Below are 23,081 nucleotides of genomic sequence, written 5' to 3' on the forward strand. Positions count from 1 at the left end.
GCACTCCCTTCAAGTTGCAGCCCTGGAAGTCCTTGTTTTAACAACAGGTTCCAGGATTAAGAACTGGTAATACATGAATAACTTGGGGAACTGGAAGCTTTGGAGCACAATTTAAAGCAGTAGTTATCCAAATGTTGAAAGTACATTTCATGTACACATCAGAAAGGGGCCAGGAAGAGAGAAAGCTCTCAGGTAAGGGTGTTCAGGATTCCATTTGAGAGCTGTGACACTCGGGCAGATTAACTGTGTGTGTAGAAGCCCAGCTCTTCCATCATTTCACAGCCCTCGCACTTTAATTTGATCTGTTAAGATAATGTCACACTCTCTCCATTGATGAAAGCTGTGTTATCTGTCAAGTAATGCTATCTGTTATCAAGGTACTCCGCAAAACCATGGACAGAGTGGGTTTAAGGAAGGTTGGCATCATTGCTGCGGATGGTGAATGGGACATTGCAAATGAAATGCTAGTCGATCCCTATCTTAATGACTCGGTTGAGATAGTAGGGTAAGTGTGGAAGCCTTGGGTAAAAATAATAATAATTTTATTATTTATACCCCACCTATCCGGTAATGGTGATTCCTTTGTGCCTTTGATCACAGTTCCATATGAACTGAAGAAAGTTTGGATCGACGTTTGACCATTAACTGAAGGAAATTTGGATCCAAGCTTGGCCATTTCTGCATCTCATACTTGAGCATAAAGTCCTTACTGCATGGAGCTATGCTGCCCCTTTTGCCACCTCTGCTCCTGTGCTTGACGTTGTGCATTTAGTGCAACCTGTCTAGTGTCTCTCTGCTGCTGCTTATTTTGGTGTCTGCATCCTTTTTTATATATCTTCTACAGTCTTTTCAGTGGTGGTAGTGTGGTTTTGGAATACTTTCATTGTAGAAATCCTTCAGGCTCCCTCTCTGACCTTTCTTTTCTCTGAGCTGAAAACTTCACTTTCAACATGGTTTTAATATTTAAAGCAGTAATATTTTACTGCTTTACTGTATTGTTGCTGTATTGTTACTCTTTTTTCAGATTTCCTGATTTTTAATTTCATTTGTAGATGTCCTTTTAATGTGTGACTTTCCCTTGTTACATATGTATTCCCTTGTTACATATGTGTTACATATTTCTTAGCTGTGAAATTCTTCTAGATGCTCTATGGGAGGAGGAGCAGGGTATCCATTTCCTGCATTTATTTATTAATCAAATTTGTAAACCAGCCCTTCCTCCTGAAGAAACCTAGGAACCTAGCAAACAACATGCCGTGAAACACTTTAAAAACACCTTGAAATAACTCCCATTCAAAGCTGAACTCAAAGGCATTTTGAAAGAGGAAGGTCTTTAGTAGGTGCTGAAAAAGACAACACCTGTTTAATATTCAAATTCATGTCATATACAGAAAATTTATGGCCATTTGGACATTACTAGTGACAGTCTACGCTTAAGATGCCTTTCCAACATGGAAATCCTCGTTTTAAAAAAGGATCGCCCAATATATCGACACATGTTCAGACACTGTCGCCCTTGGGTTTGTGATATTTGCTACGTTTGTAAAATAAGCTTATGGAAGTGCCATCATTCCCTCTGTTTCTGATATTCGGGTATGAACACAATTGTTAGGTAGCCTAAACAACCCAACCCACGCATAAGAGGGAGGTATCAGCAGGTTTGTGGAGGAATACTATAATCTGCCGAAGTAGTAAGCAAGAACCTTAAGGAATACGCGGGGGATAACCCCACAAAGCAGTGGCAGTGGCAGTGGCAGAGCTAGCTGCTCGGGCACCCAGAGCAGCGCACATGCTGTGCACCCGGGGGTAGGACGATTGTACCCAGGGCATTGCGGTCCGGCCGGGGTGTGTGTGTGATTGGCACAGCCGCGATCGCCCCTGCCTCCCTGCCTCCTCCCCCGCCCCTGCATAGTGACCACTGAGCATGCTCTGTACCCATGGAATACTGGCTGGAATACACAACAATATTTTGCGGCAGCTCTTACTTTTGCATTTTTAAAAGCCATGTATATCTCTTGGGAGGAAATTAGAGAAATAAAAGTTCCTCTTCTGATGTACCCCTTAAGTAGGGGGCAAGCACTATTCTGAACGCGCTCACTAGGGGGCAAGCATCATTGAACTAAGTGAGGCTACATAGGGCTGGATCATAAATCTGTTTTGTGAAGGCTAATTAACCAGTAAGCAAAAGCTACCCCTTTTAGCCAAACAAAAGAGTTATTTTAATTAGGGGATATTTATAGTAGTTCGGAAGAGGCTGGCTCCTCCTAATGGTGTCTTCATGCACCTGAATTTTGAAGATGATGAGGATAATAATAATAATAATAATAATAATATAATAATAATAATAATAATAATAATAATAATAGTAAATATACCATCCTTCATCTGTAGATCTCAGGGAGGTTCACAACAAATTTGGGGCACTAATTAGGGCCATTGGTTTTCATATTACCTGTTCTGCAGAGTTGTCTAATGTTACTAAATTGCCACAGCAACAATTAACTCTCTGCTGACTAATTTAAAAGCAATTCAGCTGGTAGTCACATTTGACCCAATTGTGGATTCATTCAACAGGATTAATAATCTAGTTAGGTACACACACACACACACACACACACACAGTCAGCCCTCAGAAGAACTTAAGGATTTTCAAAATGATGACTTGCCATGGAATAACTTTTCTGATTGAAAAATGGTAGTCAGGCATCATAGGCAAGAGCACCTCAAGGCTTATACTAGGATGTGATTAGTGGCAGGCACTGTGTGTGGAATGATGCTGCTCACCTGACTTTGTTCTAGCTGAGTCACAACTGCCTAAAGGGACAAGAAGGGGTGTTGTGGTTTTGAGGTTGGTGTGGTGCAAATGTGGTGGCGGAACCAGGCTAGTGCTCTTGCTCACATGTTTGCAATGCAATGATCTTTCCTCTGCCTCTCCATTCCAGTATGCAACAGCAACTCAGCTGGAGGGAGGTCAGGTGAGCAGCGCAGCCTCAACCCACAGCCTGCTACTGGGTGGTGGAAAAGATTGCCATGGATCATGTCTTGCTTTTCTGAAAATGCTCACTTAGGCCTCAGAGTAATCTCATAGCTATGCAGATAGGCTTCCAAAAACTAGTCTCATGCAAAGTCCTCCAAACCTTGTTATTGAACAGGTTGTATATTGAAGCTGGTTCACGATAGGTAAACTGATACTATAACCATTTTTAAAAATGACATGCCTACTCCTAGGACCTTTGCTGTTAATTGTACAAGGAAATCAGGATTCTTAAATGCACCAGATTTTAGTGTCTTGCCTGTAGTTTCACGGTCTGGCTCAGTAAACTCCACCTGCGTTTTAGAATCATAGAATCATAGAATCATAGAGTTGGAAGAGACCACAAGGGCCATCGAGTCCAACCCCCTGCCAAGCAGGAAACACCATCAGAGCACTCCTGACATATGGTTGTCAAGCCTCTGCTTAAAGACCTCCAAAGAAGGAGACTCCACCACACACCTTGGCAGCAAATTCCACTGTCGAACAGCTCTTACTGTCAGGAAGTTCTTCCTAATGTTTAGATGGAATCTTCTTTCTTGTAGTTTGGATCCATTGCTCCGTGTCCGCTTCTCTGGAGCAGCAGAAAACAACCTTTCTCCCTCCTCTATGTGACATCCTTTTATATATTTGAACATGGCTATCATATCACCCCTTAACCTCCTCTTCTCCAGGCTAAACATGCCCAGCTCCCTTAGCCGTTCTTCATAAGGCATCGTTTCCAGGCCTTTGACCATTTTGGTTGCCCTCCTCTGGACACTTTCCAGTTTGTCAGTGTCCTTCTTGAACTGTGGTGCCCAGAACTGGACACAGTACTCCAGGTGAGGTCTGACCAGAGCAGAATACAGTGGCACTATTACTTCCCTTGATCTAGATGCAATACTCCTATTGATGCAGCCCAGAATTGCATTGGCTTTTTTAGCTGCCGCGTCACACTGTTGGCTCATGTCAAGTTTGTGGTCAACCAAGACTCCTAGATCCTTTTCACATGTACTGCTCTCAAGCCAGGTGTTTTGTTTTACATTGAGACAAACTCTGAAAACTCCCAGTATCTTTCCTTTACAAAAGGCGTCAGTGGGGAGCCGTGATCTGGATTGTGATGAGGAGCAAGGGGCAGGGGGGATGGTTAAGCCATTACATAAGTACATGACAGTGGGCAAGCTGGTTGAAAAAATACACTCTTGACTTCCCTGTTATTTACATAGTGTAGGAAGCTGCCTTATAATGAGTCAGACCATTGGTCCATCTAGCTGAGTGTTGTCTATGCTGACTGACAGCAGCTCTGCTTGGTTTCAGGCATCTTCCCTCCTAGCCTTACCTGGAGATGCTGAGGATTCATCCTGGGACCATCTGCATGCAAATCGGGTGCTCTAGCCACTGAGCCTTTCCCCCTCCCTTCAGATTCTTCTGTTGCTGTTCAGAGAGACAACCTAGTGGAACTTTAGTGGTGTTTGAAAATAGAAATGTCCTCTGTTTGCCACCGCAGTGATGTTGCCTTGGCAGCCAAGTCTGTGTCTTGCCGCAAGTTCACCATGGAGTGAATGAATGAGAATTGAAAATGGGTTTGGGCTTTAGTCGGGAGAGAATTTGCTTTTGTCCCCAAAGCCATTGCAGTAACTGGCTTAAGCATAGAGGGCTCTGGTTGGGCTCCATAGAGTTCGTTCAGGAGGTTGGCAACTTGAATTGTAGAAATTCTGCTTGTGATAGTCACTTCTAGCATAAACGTTTGTGTGTGCAGTAGGTGTTGAATTGGCCCTGTGTGTCCAGGAGACATCCCTATTGATCTTTTCTCTACTCCATAACTTTACTTGCTTGCAAGAAATAAAAATAAAGTTTCTTCCCAATTTGGAAGGAAGAGATGGAGGTGTCCTGGCTTGCCCAGCCTCTGCACCCATTGGTAGTTGCTTGGTTAGAGTACCAGCGAGGTGCAGAGGAAGAGCAATACTTTGCATAACCCCAGCTCTAAACTTTTGGAGGTGGAACTTGTTTTCATGTCCCCACTTCTCCCCCTTTTGAAGACCTTTTGTTTCAATGAGGTTTATGGGTCTATTGCAGGTGGTGTTATTGTTTTAAGCTGCAAATCTTTTGAAAGAGGTATCAGTGTCTTTGCTGCAGCAGAATAACATCGCCACTTTGTTTCTCCTTGCATGTGTTCACGGGATGTCGTAGTTAGTCACTGAGCCTCTTGGGCTTGCTGATCAGCGGTTCAAATCCCCGCGATGGGGTAAGCTCCCATTGCTCTGTCACAGCTTCTGCCAACCTAGCAGTTCAAAAGCACACTAGTAGCTGCAGCTACTAGTAGGTACCGCTGCAGCGGGAAGGTAAGCAGCGTTTCCATGCACTCTGGCTTCCATCACTGTTCCGTTGCGCCAGAAGCGGTTTAGTCATGCTGACCACATGACTCGGAAAGCTGTCTGTGAACAAACGCCGGCTCCCTTGGCCTGAAGGGGAATACCCCATAGCCACCTCATAGTCACCTTTGACTGGACTTAACCATCCAGGGGTCCTTTACCTTTACCATGTTGGTCACCTGGGCTGTACATAAAGGTCTCCCGTAAGCTTTGTTTAATAGTGATATCTTACAGTCTGTTTATACCAATTCAATCCATCTTTGGTGAAGTTCTTGTCTGCAGTTTTTGAAACTCTACCATTTGTGCAGATGTCTCTCAGTGAGGTGAGGTATAGGTGATAAAATCTTGGCGCAGAATAATAAAGCTGTAATTTGTGCCTTCTCCCACTGCTTGCTGATTCTTCTTAAAACCCAGCTTAAAGTAACATTGGCACACACATTCAAGCTTACACTTTAGAAGCTGCTCATATCCTGTGTCAGGGCTATTGCACAGAGAGACGGTTGACTTTGTTGATTATGTCTATCAATGGATGTGAATGAGAGCAGGGTCCTTTCTCTTGCTTCCCAAGATCAAATCTGAGAGCAGACTTTCAATTCCTGTTTAATACCTAGCCTTCACCAGAGTGAAGCACATAATATGCCTGCTGTGCACCAAAAGAAGCACGGCAGCCTTGATTTTTGGAAAATGCTGTGTGTGGGAATACTACCTTTTCATCTCTTTATTTTCCAAGCTTTTAAGATACACTTTGGATAAACAAGAGCTGCAGCGGGTGAGGATCATAGCCAGCGATAACCTCTGGGAGCCAATTTCCTTTTTCATGCTGGTTGACTCTGAGCTACGTGAAGCAGTCGATATCATTGGGTAGGACATCTCTTCAAAGCTGATTTTTTCCCACCCATAATCCCTTCTGAAAAATTCTGGCAAATGATGGGAAACAGCAACTTTGGAAAAACTTTCTGGAATATCAGCATAGCAGTTACAAAATTTTGGCCACGTGCCTCTTTAGCAGCAATCCTGTACCAAGGGGAGCATGCGTTGTGCCCATCAGATGTTGGAATGCAACTCCCACCAGCCTCAGCCAACTTGGCGGTGGTCGTGGCTCATGGGAGCTGTAGTCCCAATAGCATCTGCAGGGCAGCATGTTGGCTACCCCTGCCATACACATGGATCTGGGAGGATGACCCATTGTTGCAAAGATGGACTGACCTCTGATTAGACATCCATAGGATACTTTCAGGGATACTGAACTATACACACACATTGATGTAATTGGAACATGACAACCCTCTCCTTTTTCCTTTGCTCTGGGAAAAGGGGAGAGGAGAAGTTGATCAGAGAAGTGCCTCATTTCTTCAAATCATGCCACCCACTTCCCCAAGCTGTTCCCCCTCCTTCCAAGATTCCAAATATGCTTGTAAGTCTAGATATACATTTGGTACTCTGGTGAAGAAAGTCTTTGCTCAAAATCACATCCTCCCAAAGCTGTTTTCTTTGGACAGTAGGGAGACCTGTCAGGCTCTACTTTCATGCAATTGACTGTAATTCATAGCGGTAGGTCTCCTTAGTTCTGGTTGTTCCCTTTTGGTAGAGTGAATGGTTGCCATGTAGATCTGATTTGATCAGCCTGACCAATCCATGTGGTGACATTAGCTCTTCAGTGAGTAAAATTTGCCTTGTGTATCTTTTTGAAACTGGTTATTGTGGAGGTGGACTATATTCATTTAAGATCTGAATCGTTTGTGTGTGTTGTGGGAGGTAAATTGGTGTGATTTAGGTTAAAACGATAAGATAACTCTAGTTCAAGATTTCAGAAGATAGAAAGTTCTTAGGGGTAGCTGCATGTTTCAGTACTTCCAAGTTTCAAAATCAACTTGGCATGCCCAGAGTGAGGCAGGGTTCCTGTTTTGAGAAACAAGAACCCCAATCCCTGCTATGTGGCACTATAGTCCTTAAGGTCTTTGACTTTGGGTCAAGAATGGCGGCTGAGAGTTAGTAAACCTATGCAGTTTAAATTCTGCCTCTGCTGTGAGCCCACCAGAGGCTGAGAGAGAGAGAATGGAGACAGTGATAATGACTTATTTTGCAGGGTTTTTGCAAAGATGGATGAGAAAGTACAGTGGTGCCCCGCAAGACGAATGCCTCGCAAGACGAAAAACTCACTAGACGAAAGGGTTTTCCGTCTTTTGAGGTGCTTTGCAAGACGAATTTCCCTATGGGCTTGCTTCGCAAGACGAAAACGTCTTGCAAGTCTTGGAGTTTTTTCCCTTCCCCCCCCCTTTTTCTAAGCCGCTAAGCCGCTAATAGCCGCTAAGCCGCTAATAGCGCTAATCCGCTAAGCCGCTAATAGCCGCTAAGCCGCTAAGCCGCTAATAGGGGTGCTTCGCAAAACGAAAAAACCGCTAGACGAAGAGACTCGCGGAACGGATTAATTTCGTCTTGCGAGGCACCACTGTATACAAAGCTTTTTTGAGTGTCCAGAGTGCTATGTAGATGCTAAGTATTTATTTTTTTCCCTTCCAAGTTTTGAGATGTAAATTATTATTATTCAGTCTATTAGCCACCCTTCACCAGCAGGTCCTAGAGCTGATTACAGCAGTTTAAAATTCAGTACTCAGAATAGTTAAATGGCAGTCTTTGGCAGAAATTAATAAATCCCTGACACTTTCAGGTTCAAGTATTTTGTTCTTCCGGGTCATGGACTTAACTGTGTATTGCATCCAAATGGATGATGCAGCCTGGCCTTCACCAACCCTGTGCCTTACAGACATCATGGACTGCAGTTTCCATCACCCCTGACTGTTGTTTTTTTTTTTTTTAATAATTTTTTTTATTGCATTTTCCACAAAAAAGAACAAAAAAGCAAATTTTCACAAACATTACAAAAAGAAAAATTTTCACAAACATTACAAAGGAAAAAGAAAACATAGACAAAAAAAGAAGAGAAAAAAGGAGATTTTAACATAAAAATAAACTCACTTTCCAATTATAACCTTCAAAACCTTATTTTCCTTACTTCCACCCGCCTCCCGATCTTGTATTCTATGTAATAATTAGTTCAGCAAGCTCAATCTTTGTTCATTTTGATTCTTGATCCCTCCCTTTGTGCTCTTATTTAACTCAGTCACTAGAACCCCTTTTCCTTTTCAATGTCCTCAACATTCAAAGATTTTACAGTATTTTTGTAAATAGACTTTAAACTTCTTCCAGTCCTCTTCCACCTGCTCTTCTCCTTGATCTCGAATTCTGCCGGTCATTTCAGCCAGTTCCATATAGTCTGTTACTTGCATCTGCCATTCTTCCAGAGTGGGTAGATCTTGTGTCTTCCAATACTTTGCGATGAGTATTCTTGCTGCTGCTGTAGCGTACATAAAGAAAGTTCTGTCCTTCTTTAGCACCAATTGGCCGACCATGCCCAGAAGAAAGGCCTCTGGTTTCTTCAAGTAGGTATACTTAAATACCTTTTTCAGTTCATTATATATCATCTCCCAGAAAGCCTTAATCCTTGGGCACTTCCACCAAAGGTGAAAGAATGTCCCTTCAGTTTCTTTGCATTTCCAACATTTATTATCGGGCAGATGGTAAATTTTTGCAAGTTTGACTGGGGTCATGTACCACCTATATATCATTTTCATAATATTCTCTCTTAAGGCATTACATGCCGTGAATTTCATACCGGTGGTCCACAACTGTTCCCAGTCAACAAACATAATGTTATGACCAACGTCTTGTGCCCATTTTATCATAGCAGATTTTACCGTTTCATCCTCAGTATTCCACTTCAACAGCAGGTTATACATTCTCGACAATATCTTAGCATTGGGTTCTAACAATTCTGTTTCCAGCTTTGATTTTTCCAGCTGGAAACCAATTTTCCTGTCCAAGTGATAGGCCTCTCTTATTTGAAAATAATGTAACCAATCTCGCACCTTATCCTTAAGTTTCTCATAGCTTTGCAATTTCACTTTATCTCCCTCCTGCTCCAGAATTTCCCAATATTTTGGCCAGTTAGATTCCATATTAAGCTTTTTGCAGGCCTTTGCTTCCATAGGTGAGAGCCACCTAGGGGTTTTATTTTCCAATAAATCTTTGTATTTCATCCAGACATTAAACAATGCTTTCCTGACAATATGGTTTTTAAATGTCTTGTACACTTTAGCCTTACCGTACCACAAGTATGCATGCCACCCAAAAACGTTATCATATCCTTCCAAATCTAAAATATCCGTGTTTTCAAGAAGTAGCCAATCCTTCAACCAGCAAAAAGCTGCTGCTTCATAATATAACTTAAAGTCCGGCAGGGCAAACCCCCCTCTTTCCTTTGCGTCAGTAAGAATTTTGTATTTTATTCTGGGCTTTTTGCCCTGCCAGACAAATCTAGAAATTTCTTTTTGCCACTTCTCAAAACAGTCCATTTTGTCAATGATTTGTAGCGTCTGAAACAAAAACAACATTCTTGGCAGTACATTCATTTTGATAACAGCAATTCTACCCAGTAAGGAAAGTTTCAAATTTGTCCAAATTTCAAGATCTTTTTTCACTTCTGACCAACACTTCTCATAATTATCTTTAAATAAATTTACATTCTTCGAAGTCAAGTTCACCCCTAGGTATTTCACTTTTTTCACCAATGTTAAACCTGTTTCTTCCTGAAACCTTTCCTTCTCTACTGCTGTCAAATTTTTCTCTAAAACCATAGTTTTAGATTTATTCAATTTAAAACCTGCCACCCGACCAAATTCTTGTATTATTTCCAGTGCTCTTTTAGAACTAGGGATTGGCTCCTGTAGTGTCAGTACTAGGTCATCTGCGTAGGCTTTAAGTTCATCACCCCTGACTGTTGGGCATTCTAAATGGCACAGATAGGAGCTGGATTTCACAATGTCTGCAAGGCAGCAGGTTAAGAGATGGCAGATGCAAACACACAGGAAAAAGACACCTAATTTCACTGGGTGATCAGTGATTTGTTAAATGTATTCTAGAGGTGTTTGGATCCTAATCTCTCCTCCATGGAGGAAAGGACTGATAAGAAGAACTACTGCAAAAGAAAGAAAGAAAAGAAACTACAGTTTTCTAGAGTTTAAACTTACTGCAATCAAGTGTATTTAGAGTCCTTGCTTTGAGTTAAAATGCACTTTGTCCTTGCTTTTTGTTTTTCAATATCCAGGGCTCATTACCCAGGAACGAAAACGGTGCCTAGTGCATTGAACACAAAGAAGAAACTCTGGGCTTCAGAAGACTATAGCACTTTCAATGATGAAGTGGGGGCAGGTTGCTGGGCTCGAATCCTGAACCAAAATTTTGTGAATGGGAAAATGACATCGTACGTCTTGACTTTCAAAGAATTATAGATGTGTGTGTGTTTGTGTGTGCCTGTCTGTCTCTATCTATCTATCTATCTATCTATCTAGCAAGGTAGAATAAAACCTTGTCTAATTACCAGTAATTGGAAATGCTGGTTGCCAGGTTTGCATTGTTCAGCTAATGAAATCCCTGTGGACTTGAAACTTGTATTTCTTGGCAGTCTGGTTCACTTGTATCCACAACAGAAGAAGTAGGCTCAAACACTTGATATTGTGGCCCAGATAAGTCTTAATTTCCCTCTTCACATGTTACCTCCAGTTGTTGATGATGATCTGCATGATGACCTCTTGTTGGGAGAAAGACGGAGGGGAAATATGTCCCTGTTAATTCTCCTCGGTCTCTCAGCGGCTTTCAGTACCATCAACCATAGTATCCTTCTGGAGCGGCTGTCTGAGTTGGGGGTGGGTGGCACCCACTTTGCAGTTGGTCGGGTCCTGCTTGGATGGTCATTTCCAGAGGGTGATGCTTGGGGAGTGCTGTTCGGCCTTGTAGAGTCTTCACTGTGGGGGTTCAATTTGATCCTCCTTGCTGTTTAACAAGTAATCTGGAATTTTGGAGTACGTTGTCAGCAATATACTGATGACATACGTTGAGCTACAGCCCTTTCTCATAGACAAATATATTCCCAGTATATTTATTGGTCTAATCATAGCATGCTAGACCAATTCTTTACATGATTCTCTTTATTAATTCCTGTCTTCTTTATCTCTATATCACACAGCACTATTGCTTGGAATTTGGTGGCTAGTTACTATGAAGATTTACCTTTCGGCCGGTGTGGTTTAATGACAGCGCAGGAACCATGGAGCGGGCATTACACTGTGAACCCCCCCATATGGATAACAGGTATTTTTTTTAGACAGAGCTTTTTGAAATGAGATGTATGTTTTTCAATTGTGGCTTTTCTAAGTTATTAAGGCCACAGCACATTTCATTGGGCATACAAACTATTTAACCCAGCAGGGCTAGCTTCTGCATAGATATGCATGGGATTACACCGCAAATGTATTTTGAATTGCTGCTCTGTGATGCAATTTTTCAAATTTATTGGACAGCCTTTGTAGTAGTGATGTTCTTGGCAAGTTAACTAAGAGCTGGAAGGGGAAGGTTGTGGCGTATTTTGAAATTAACCTGTTTGGGCGCAATAAGGGCCAGCTCAAGGCACGATCAGCATGATAAAAAATGCCACGTATTCATGCTATACACACATACATGCACATGTATTTACAGAGTAGCCCTAACTGTGGCTCAGAAGCCCTATTTAATTTAACAAGGTTTACTCCCAGGTAAGTGGAGTTAGGATTGCAAATTTTAGTAAGATTCCATGTTTCCCCCAGGGGGGCAGAACTAAGCAAATTCTCTTTCTGTGTGTTTGTGTATGTATATATATGTACATAGGGCCAGCTCTAGACATTTTGCTTTCTGTGGTGCAGCAGCAAATGATGCATTTTCTATGCCTAAAGTACATAGTACCCAAGGCCAACAAAGTTATTTTGGTATCTGGGGCAGAAAATACTGCAAGTTCCTCTCCTGTCTTGTAAAAAAAATCAACAATAAATACACAAATATTTCCTGCAATGATTTCATGTCACCCCAAATTGGCTGCCAGAGATGGCTGCATCACTCTGCTTAATGTTAGGGCCAGTCCCCACCTCTCTGCATCAACCTGTGTGTGTAGAGCTGGAGTCCCCAACATGGTGTCCATGAGCACCACAGTGCCCTCAGATACATCTATGGCACCTTCCTTGGGCCTCTGACCCTCCTGATTTTTATCTTAGTTTTGGAATTGGGGGATGTTTTGAGGGGGCGGGGGACTGTCTACTTTTTTCATTTTCTTTTTTTCCCGCTGATGTCAGTTCTGTAAAAGCAAAAACCCTCAATGCAGTTTACAAAAAAGATAAAACTGTAGTAAAGTTATCAGTAGAAAGAAAAAAACAACAACTTCTCTCCTTTTTCTGTTTTGACACAGCACACACTACCCATTTCACACAACCAGGCTGGTACTACCTGCAAGCCGATGGGCATCTGGAAAAAGGTGGCAGCTACGTGGCTCTGACTGATAGGCAAGGCAATCTCACGATCATCATTGAAACCATGGTAATGCTCTCTTAACGCACTCTGCCAATGTCTACCTAGCTCAGAACTGTATTCCAGCTATTTAAAACAGTGGTGTTTTAAAGGTACCTGTGCTGTATGCTGGTCTGCCATGGTCCGTTAGATGGAACTGTGATTGCGAAGGGCCATCTATAAATCTCACCTCCTCTATGAATTCAGAAGCTGGCCTTAGATAACCTTCTGTCTCATAATCTCTGCCCCCACGCCTGCATTACAGGAGCCGTTTGTAGTGACCTATTGTGTAGAATTGTGGAAAGGCAAGGTAAAATTGGTGAACCTGCAGCCCTCCAGATGTTGTTGAACCACAACTCCCATCATCCCTGGCCATCATCCATGATGGTGGGGGTGCTGATGGGAGTTGTGGTTCAACCGCACTGGGAGGGCCTACTTCTTTCTCCCATCCCTGTTGTAAGGGTTCCTGGAATGACATACCTGAAGTGCTTTGAACACTGGTGACACAGTCATTCAAAGTATGACAGTCATAGCACTATTGAGGTTCATGGCACTTAACAAGGAATGTGAGGACCACAAAACAAGGTGCTTACAAAAGTTTATTCTTCTGCAGCTGCTGCTGGCTTGTTATTGCATGATCTTGAATGGAGTTTGTTCAGTGTGATCTATGACCTGCTTCAGTTGCTAGCAATGCAAAGTTAGGTCATGTTTGTGCCAAGGTTTGAGACTTCTCAATGGAAGTTGCATGCAAGGAGTTTCCCGACTGACTTATGGCATCGATGAATGTTAGCCTAATTCCTAGGATCACCCCCCCCACTCCAAAAAAAAGAAAGAAACACAACTTAGCACTTTGTTGCTGTGGGCAACAAACTGTGCACAGTTCCCAGTCTGGTCCTTCAGAGCAGTCCTGTTCTGATCCAGGGTTGATTTGATGTGGATTCAGGTCCTGGACTGAATTGGAGTCCTTGCACAGTCTTTAATTGGGGTTTAAAATCTTAATTTTAAACCCCAATTAAAGACTGTGCAAGGACTCCAAGGGACGCAGGTGGCGCTGTGGGTTAAAGCCTCAGCGCCTAGGGCTTGCCGATCGAAAGGTCGGCGGTTCGAATCCCTGTGGCGGGGTGTGCTCCCGCTGCTCGGTCCCAGTGCCTGCCAACCTAGCAGTTCGAAAGCACCTCCGGGTGCAAGTAGATAAATAGGGACCGCTTACCAGCGGGAAGGTAAACGGCGTTTCCGTGTGCGGCTCTGGCTCGCCAGAGCAGCGATGTCACGCTGGCCACGTGACCCGGAAGTGTCTCTGGACAGCGCTGGCCCCTGGCCTCTTAAGTGAGATGGGCGCACAACCCCAGAGTCTGTCAAGACTGGCCCGTACGGGCAGGGGTACCTTTACCTTTACCTAAAATCTTAATTAAGCTTGGGGTTGGAATGTGGGATGGGGTGGGGGAAGAAGACACATGCAGGCAACTGACTGTCCCCTTTTGACCTCCCTATTGCTCCCCTCTTAACAGCCCCAAAGTGATCCAGGGTTGCCTTAACCCATTTTGGCTCAATTTTGGGTAAACCCAAATTGGCCCCGTTCAGGACCTGGAATTCAGCCAGAGTCAGCACATAGCTCCTAAGCAACACATGGAGTTCTAGTTGTATTGTTAATACAGTGGTACCTCTGGATGCGAACAGGATCCGTTCCGGAGTTCCGTTCGCATCCAGAGCAGAATGCAACCCGCGTGTGCGCGGTACGCAATTTGCTGCTTCTGCACATGCGCGTGACGTCATTTTGAGCGTATGCGCGAGTGGCGAAACCCAGAAGGAACGCATTCTGTTACTTCTGGGTCGCCGCGGAGCGTAACCTGAAAACGCTCAACCTGAAGCAACTTTAACCCAAGGTATGACTGTGATTCTTTTGAGTATTAGTTTCAGATAATATATTGTCTTGAGTTGAGATGGTGGTTGATGTGAGTTCCTTGCTGTTCATTTTCAGACTCACGACCACTCCAAGTGCATCAGGCCACCACTATTTCCCTACTTTGTGTCACCACAGAAAGCAACTTTCCATCTCAAAGGATCCTTTGTAAGTAAATGTCATACACTTAATTTGCTGCCTCTCACTTCTGTGTTCTGCCACTAATGTGTGCAATATACGTGCAGTAGGACATATGAAGAAAGCAGAATCTTGGAATAATAGTGTGTGAGATACGTATTTGCTATTTTGAAGTGTCTGTGTAGCTAGACACCATATATTAATAATTCTACTTGTTTTATACTCAGCCGATCACAACTTTGGATCACTCATTAGTAGGTCTGTTCTGTATGATGCATTTTTTTTGTGTGTGTTATGGCACCTACCCTTCCACTGAATGTCAGACAGCTGCTGTGTCTATTGTCTTTTTGGCAGCAGCTGAAGACCTTTCTTTTTCAGCAGAGATTTGACTCGTACCAGATTTGAAATTGTTTTTAATATATGATGTTGTTTGTATATATTTTATTGTTAAATTGCTCTGAGATGTTTAATAAAAAGTGGTTTTAAAAAGGGTGGACTTTGCCGCCACAGACTTACAATTTATACATTCTTATTGAGTTGCCCACACAGCAGTTGTATATGAATGAATTAATATTGAAACAGTAGGCAGCTAGGTATTCTAGATCCATGATATTTGGTTATTGACACCAGCCCATGATCTTTATGCGGGCCTTACATCTGCCAGGAGGAAGACTTCTACTTTGCTCTGGCATTGGGAACCTCTTTGACTGTAGCTTCCATAAGCCTAATCCAGCATGGCCAATGATTTGTAGTTCAACAAAATCTGGAGGGCCACATTTGCCCCATTCCTGATTAAGCTGGAATCTACACACGTATAAAATCCATTGTGAAAATGCTTTTTAAAAAAATGTTTTGAAAAATACATTGAATTTGGTATAGCTCACTGTTGCCATCCAGTGTCACCTCTGTATATTGCACTTTACAACACATTCAGAAACCTACAGGGTTTTATAAGAAGACTCATGAAAGTTTTCTCCCCCTTCCTCAGAGCAAGCTGAAATCTCTTCACATGTGGTATTCTAAACTTGAATTTAATTCTCCCAACTCCACATTGTTCCAGTCTCTTGGACCCATAAATGTAAGTGTGCCTTAATTTATTTACGTGATCACCTTACCCCATAAATGTCAGTTCGATTGCTATGATCTGCTGAACTGGCACTGATTCTTGCCTATCCAGACATGTAGAATGTTGATATGTCTTTTATCGATGACTGTAATTTTTTTTTAATGTTTTAAATGGTTGTTTTGTAAACCGCTTTGAGGTTTTATTGCCATCAAGTGGTATATAAATCTTATAAATTTAATTGATTAATTTATAGCAAAATACTGCAGTCTTCAAGAAGAAGAAAAAAAAATCCATGTTGCTTGTGATCTTTTCTCCAGGCCTATAAATAAAGGCCTGATGAGTCCTCAACATGCTAAATATTGATTCTGTTTACTGCATAAACTCACTACTGTCCCAGGTCTGAAATGTAATGCATCACCATACTTACCTATAATGCCTTGTATTGTTGCAGTAAAATGTCACATCCAGAGGTTGTGGCTAAAGCTTAGTCAACCTGGTAGTGATAATCTGAAGCAGGACCATTTTGCCGGTCCTAGGCTTGTACCCAAGATGAAAGATTTCACCTGTATTTCCTGCCTCTAGTCAGCCACTTGTGCATCTCTCTCTCTCTCTCTCTCTCTCTCTCTCTCTCTCTCTCTCTCTCTCTCTCATTTTTATTAAATTTTCATCTAATGACTTCCCTTCTTCTCTTTCCATGATTCATTTTGCCTATCTTACATCCCTGCATATTTTACAATAACCATTCCAATCGGTTTTCCACTATTACGTCCATCAATATTATGTTGCCAGCGTTTTGAGCTGTACACAGTTATTTTCCATATACTCAATAAACATTTTCCAATCTTCTTTTAATGTATGTTCTTCTTGCTCTCTTATTCTGTATGCCAAATCTGCAAGCTGTGCATATTCTGTCAACTTAAGTTGCCAATCCCCTTTAGATGGGACCTTGCTCACTTTCCATTTTGGAGCTAACAAAACATGGGCCGCAGTTGTTGCATACATAAATAACCTTTTCTGATACCTGAGGATTTCAGTCTGGGTTATCCCCAGCAGAAAGGATTCTGTTTTTTTTTTGGTTTTTTTTTTTTGGGGGGGGGGGAGTAATTTTAAACATTTTTTTCAGTTCATTGTAAATATTTTCCCAAAATTCTTTTACCTTTTTACATGTCCACCACATGTGAAAGAATGTTCCCTTCACCTCTTTACACTTCCAGTACCTATCTGATTCTGTCTTGTAAATCTTGGCCAGCCTAGGTAAAGGTAAAGGGAGCCCTGACCATTAGGTCCAGTCGTGACCAACTCTGGGGTTGTGGCGCTCATCTTGTTTTATTGGCCAAGGGAGCCGGTGTACAGCTTCCGGGTCATGTGGCCAGCATAACTAAGCCGCTTCTGGTGAACCAGAGCAGCGCACGGAAACGCCGTTTACCTTCCCGCCGGAGCGGTACCTATTTATCTACATGCACTTTGACGTGCTTTCGAACTGCTAGGTTGGCAGGAGCTGGGACCAAGCAATGGGAGCTCACACCATCGCGGGGATGCAAACCGCCGACCTTCTGATCGGCAAGTCCTAGGCTCTGTCGTTTAACCCACTGCGTCCCATCTTGGCCAGCCTACTTGGAGTTAAATGCTATCTATGAATCATTTTCAAATAGTTCTCTTTCAAAGAATAACATGCTATAAATTTCAAGTCGCTTTTCCAAAGTTTCTTGTGCATCCTTTCTCCACGCAGGTTTCCGAAGGCGTGTTTACACTAAATCTGGGTCTGGATGAGGTCTATACTTTGACAACCTTGACAGCAGGCTTTGAGAAGCCTTTCCCGGATCCTCCTGCATCCCAGCCATTTCCTTCCGATTACAAGGATGATTTCAATATCTGTAAGTAACACTTGGAAGTCATTTTTAGGGTTTGGGAGGTGGGATAGGACATTATCTGGTGGCCCCAGGCTAGCACAAGATCCTTATCAATAGTATTAATTCTCAAGCATATGTGATTAGAAGCCTGCATTAACACAAATGTTTGACCTGGGGAGTATCCAGCATACTGTATACTCAGTGGACATTCAGGTTTCTTTTTGAGGAGCTTCAGCTTCAGGAAAGACTTCTGATCCCCAAAGGCAGAGGTGTTAGAACCTCAGGTCTGGGGGCCAATTGCTACCCACAGCCCTGGCTCCTCTGTCTGGCCCTCTCGATTCTCCGCAGACACACACCTCCCTGGCTCTGTTCGGACCCTGAGCATTTCTGCCTGGCTGTGATGTGTCTGATAAAGCCTCTTGCTTGACAGGGTTGAGGATGGAGGGGGAAGTGTGAGTGTGTGTAGAAGGTAGCTTACTTTGCAAAGGTAACGTTTCCATGTGTGGCCCTGCATGCCGCTGCCACGTGGTCCTTGGAAGGTAGACCAGAAAAAGGATGTGGCTCCCAAGTTGTAGAAGTTTCCCTAGCTGCAAGGTCAAAAACAGCCATCCGTGTTGAGATTTGCATCCAGTGCCGGAACTGCTTGCAGGATAGGATTGAGGATCCTCCATGGTCTTCAATTCCTGAGAGGCTTTCAAGTGTCCTCTTCAACTTGGATGACCCTAATGAAACACTCAGTTTGTTACCAAATTGGAGGGGATGTCAGCTCTGTGCCAGGTTCTGCCTGCTGCGTCCCAGTGGTGCTGAGAGAAGCTGTCACATCTTCTTTCGTAGTGCAGGTGAGTGAAATAACGAGCTTTCTGTTCTCCCAACAGGCAACCCGCCTTTCAGTGAGGCCCCAAACTTTGCCGATCAAACTGGGGTGTTTGAGTACTTTGTAAACGTTTCTGATCCTGGGGAGCATGTCTTCACCCTCCGACAGGTGGTGACGCAGAGGCCTATAACCTGGGTTATTGAATCAGAGAATCCCATCAGCATTATTGGCAACTATAAATGGTATGTAATTAAACGCAGCGCAACCCGCTGAATTTCCAGCTTGGTGCAAAGTTGCAGTGGAATCCAGTATTTGCACTGATTTTGTTAGCTGCGGTATGCAGATTTGAACATCAGTGAATGCAAAAGGGCATCCCTCACCCATGAATTGCAAAATGTCTTTCTTTGCTGGTATCTGAAGAAGTGTGCATGCACACGAAAGCTCATACCAAGAACTAACTTAGTTGGTCTTTAAGGTGCTACTGGAAGGAATTTTTTTATTTTGTTTTGACTATGGCAGACCAACACGGCTACCTATCTGTAACTGTTTCTTTGCTGGGTTTTTGTGGTCGCATAAACCAGGTGCTGCATGGCGACGTACAGTATTTAATGTGATGCAAGGCTGCCACCTGCTGTTGTCCTAGCATAACTACGTGAAAAGAAGCTGATGGAAATCAAGGTGTTGCAGAAAGTGATTGTATGAGCATGCATGGTCGAACGTAAAAAGAAAACTGCCTTAGATTGTGTGTTTGGAAATCGGAGCTCTGTGCTTATAAACGTGCTGCAGTCCCTGCAGTTTAGTTTTTCTTATCAATTTGGTTTTTTGCTCTATAATAAAGATGCTGGGTTGTATTCAGTGACGTCACTGCACGATTGGAACAACTACCGCTCACACAACAGAACTTACCGTTCTCTTTCCTCCCCGTTTGCCCCCCACCCTAAAAAAAAATTGCTCTTGGGTTTCCCTAACCCTCTGGAATAGATTTAGTAGGTGAGGAGGAGGAGAGGAAGTGGGGGTTCAATTTTACAAGTGAAAATCATTTTGATCGCATAACAATGTAATTGGATACAACAGGTCTTTTTTTCAGGGGGTACTCAGGGGTATGCAGTACTGGCACCCCCACTTGGTAAAAAGTGTGGCACTTATTGTAACAGTTTCGTGGTGAGTACCAGCACCTATTTTTCCACGGGGGGAAAAGCACTGACTACAATTCCATTTGAGGGTGGCTTACATATAAAAACAAAAAGCAGTTGGCTAGGTGCCTCTATTCCTTTCCTATCTTCTTCCTCCACTCTCTGGGATTCTGTTATTTGCCCTGCACAGTCGTTTTGCTGCTCCTGTTCCCATGGAGTTATGCCAGGCTAGCAAAGAAACACAGTGGTGCATATCACTTCTGGCAGGGATGGCACAGCTGGGATAGCAGAGGAATGGACAGTTGTACTGAGTGCCTCCTTGGGTGTGGTTGCTGTTCACCTTAAGCAGTTGTATCTATGCAGCTCTTGGAAAATGATGTGTGTGTGTGGAGGGGGAATAGTCAACCTCTGTTGTGCCAGAGTACTGATCCAGATTCCACCTCTCCCACCAGCTGCAGGGTATAAATACAAAACAAGTTCAGGAACAACTGTATTATAATTATTACAATATGTTTATTTATTGATACTCTGCCTTTTTCCCTGACAGAGATTTGTGCATACATGTCCTTAAATATGTTTACACTTAGAAGTGGTTGGAATTTTTCTTGTTGTTGGAAGACTAATGCCAAAACTGACACTTTTCCAGCGCTGAGAACTGCATTTGTCTTTTTGCAGGGTAAACCTAACGATAACTTGCGACATTTACATAGAATCAAATTATGGAGGTGCATTCATTGCGGGAAGAGTGAACAAAGGTGGGATATACATCAAAGCCGCTAAAGGCATTTTCTTCTGGGTATTTCCTGACGGTACATACCGAGTTACAGGTGATCTCGGTGAGTATCCTTTAAAATGGATTTTGCATGCTTAATTAAATAGTTGCAGCTTATCCTGCAGTAGGTAATGCAGAATGGCATTTCTAAGGGTTTGAGGCTTGCACGGCAAATCCATTATGCAACAGTTCCCTTACTTGTAATTGCTGTTTTCTGTTGGGTGTCTTCCTCCACCCCTCATTTGATTTTGATTTCAAACCAAGGTGCCTTGCTAGCTTATCAGATAATAATGATAACAGGCACAGAGCAATCAAAGCGAAACTTTTTCAACCAAAAACTGTTCTGAATGGTTCTTATTCACAGCGTTAAATGCTCAAGTGTAGAAGGAGGGCTAGCTGCTTTAGAATATTGAAAGTGTTTCTAAGTGGTTTAATATTTTTTGAAAAAATCCCTAAGTAGCATACAAAACAGACAAAAATAATAATAACACACTATCAAAAAAACCCCAGGAACTTGGTAAGAACAGGGTCCAATCTGGTCAGGAAAGCATCTGCCTCCCAATTTTTTCTTAAGAACTCAGGTGTGAAATTGCTGATCTTTGAACAAATATTATTATTATTATTACTTTAAAACATTTATAAACCTGCTTAATCTCTCAACAGTATACAAAAATACCAACCTTCAAACAGTAAAAACACATGCAAAAATAAAAAGCAGTAGAATAGTATTATAAAAGTGGATTAAAAACAGAAATTCAGTAATAAATAAGGTGTAGCCTTAGGGGTCAGGGAGCACCTGGGCAAAAATATGTCCTTAGAAGATACCTGAAGCAACTGATGGCTGATGCTTCATGCATGGCAGAGGAAAGGGCACAGTGTAGGCGCAAATTTCAGGCCACCACGCTGTGATAGTCTGTTGGGTGCGCTGCTGTGAGTAAAATATCAAGTCACCTTTTGCTTGATCAAATGGATGACTTTAGAGTCCATGGCCTACAAAGCCTTTGTACAAAGGTGTTGGTTTTTTAAAAACAAACAAGCAAACACCACAATCGTAGATCTAGGCTCTAGAGGTTTGAAAGCTTGAAGGCATGTGCATAGGCTCTCAAATAGTGTGCGTGTTCGGAATGGCAAATAATGTAGCTGCTCTAAAGAAGAGCCATTTTTGTGTAATGGCGAGGAGTTCTTGTGATTGTAAACACTGTGGCAATATGCTAAAAACAATGAATTCTGTTTTCCCACTGCTTACTAAATTAGTCATGGAATCTTAAGAGTTTTAGAGCTGGAAGGGATCCCAACCTCCTGCAATGCAGGAATCTCAGCTAAAGCATCCATGACAGAACCATCTAATTTCTGATTGGAAACCTCCAAGGAAGGGGAGCCCACAACCTCCCGAAGGTGACAATTCATCAGTTTGTCCCATGTAGTCGATAGCCATTCACTGATGGAAGAAGGAAAATTAATCTCCCCTCCTTCCCATTTAACAGCAATCCAAATGAGCTACTGTTTCGAGTAATGAACAATAATTACTTAATCTTCAGGTATCTATCTAACATAACAGGACAGAATAAGCACTGGGCCTAAAGGAAAATCATTTGCTGTCATGCTTCCAATTTTATTTGCAATAGAGTTCCAATGCAGTTGTACTTTGAGTTACAAACGCCTCAGGTTACAAATGTTTTAGGTTACAAACTCCGCTAACCTGGAAGAGTTACCTCGAGTTGAGAACTTTGCCCTGGGATGAGAACGGAAATCGTGTGCCGGCGGCGCAGCGGCAGCAAGAGGCCCCATTAGCGAAAGTGGTGCTTCAGGTTAAGAACAGTTTCAGGTTAAGAACGGACCTCTGGAATGAATTAAGTTCGTAACTAGAGGTACCACTGTAATGTATAATTTTAGGGCATGTCCCAAATAAAGAAAATGTTCTGAAGCAGCTTTTTCTTCTTCTTCTTCTTCATGCAGGTGGGGAAGAGGTCTTGATGAAAGGACTGTCTGGTGTGCGAGCCAAGGCATGGCATACCCTCACTCTGATTCTTACGGTAAGCACCGAACCTGGAGCATAAAATAAGATTCATTTTGACTGATAGCAAGGGGTGGCATTTAAACTGTTTAGAGTTCTAAAATAGCTATAAGCCTAAAATAGCTTATAAGCCTAAAATAGCTATAATTTAATTTGCTATGAGAAGTATTAACCCTGATAGATATTGATGACCTGCTAATACCACTTGTCCGTCATAACAGGTGGAACCTACAATGAAAATGCTGCAGTGTGGAGTGTTTTAGTTCAGAGTTTCAGCCAGCCAAACCTCTTTTCAGGGTATTCCATTCCATAGGCACTAAGCAGGCTTTGTCCTCCCTGGACTGTTTTGCTCCACCCCTGCTCCCTCTGCAGAAACCTTAGTGTACCCTGGAGCATCTCTCATCTTGTATGTAGATGATGGTGTTTTGGCTATATAAGGATCCACACTTGGAAAACCTGCTTTGCTATCAGTATATAGGATTTTCCAGAGGTGCAGCCACGCTAGTCTCTTGCAGCAAAAACAATGAAAGGCAGAACATATCCACCATGGGTAGCAGCCATTGATAGCCATATCCTCCATGAAT

General features: G+C 42.7%; 1 protein-coding gene across 3 annotated transcripts in view; it reads left to right on the plus strand.

Annotated features, from left to right (window-relative positions):
* GALC (galactosylceramidase) overlaps positions 1 to 23,081 on the plus strand; it is a 42,633-nt gene that overhangs the window by 17,298 nt on the left and 2,254 nt on the right. For 2 of the 3 annotated variants that reach the window (XM_079988742.1, XM_079988740.1), the window contains exons 7-16: positions 6,113 to 6,243; positions 10,547 to 10,702; positions 11,465 to 11,589; positions 12,713 to 12,840; positions 14,789 to 14,878; positions 15,837 to 15,926; positions 17,644 to 17,788; positions 18,640 to 18,820; positions 20,387 to 20,547; positions 22,440 to 22,516. In XM_079988742.1, the coding sequence (XP_079844868.1) occupies positions 6,113 to 6,243; positions 10,547 to 10,702; positions 11,465 to 11,589; positions 12,713 to 12,840; positions 14,789 to 14,878; positions 15,837 to 15,926; positions 17,644 to 17,788; positions 18,640 to 18,820; positions 20,387 to 20,547; positions 22,440 to 22,516 (1,284 nt within the window). Of the gene's footprint in view, positions 1 to 377; positions 506 to 6,112; positions 6,244 to 10,546; positions 10,703 to 11,464; positions 11,590 to 12,712; positions 12,841 to 14,788; positions 14,879 to 15,836; positions 15,927 to 17,643; positions 17,789 to 18,639; positions 18,821 to 20,386; positions 20,548 to 22,439; positions 22,517 to 23,081 lie in introns of all 3 variants that reach the window. The other variant, XM_079988741.1, reaches the window with a different exon arrangement.

The sequence above is a fragment of the Podarcis cretensis genome (genome assembly GCF_951804945.1).
Source record: "Podarcis cretensis genome assembly, chromosome: 1".
In the NCBI taxonomy this organism is placed as follows: domain Eukaryota; kingdom Metazoa; phylum Chordata; class Lepidosauria; order Squamata; family Lacertidae; genus Podarcis; species Podarcis cretensis.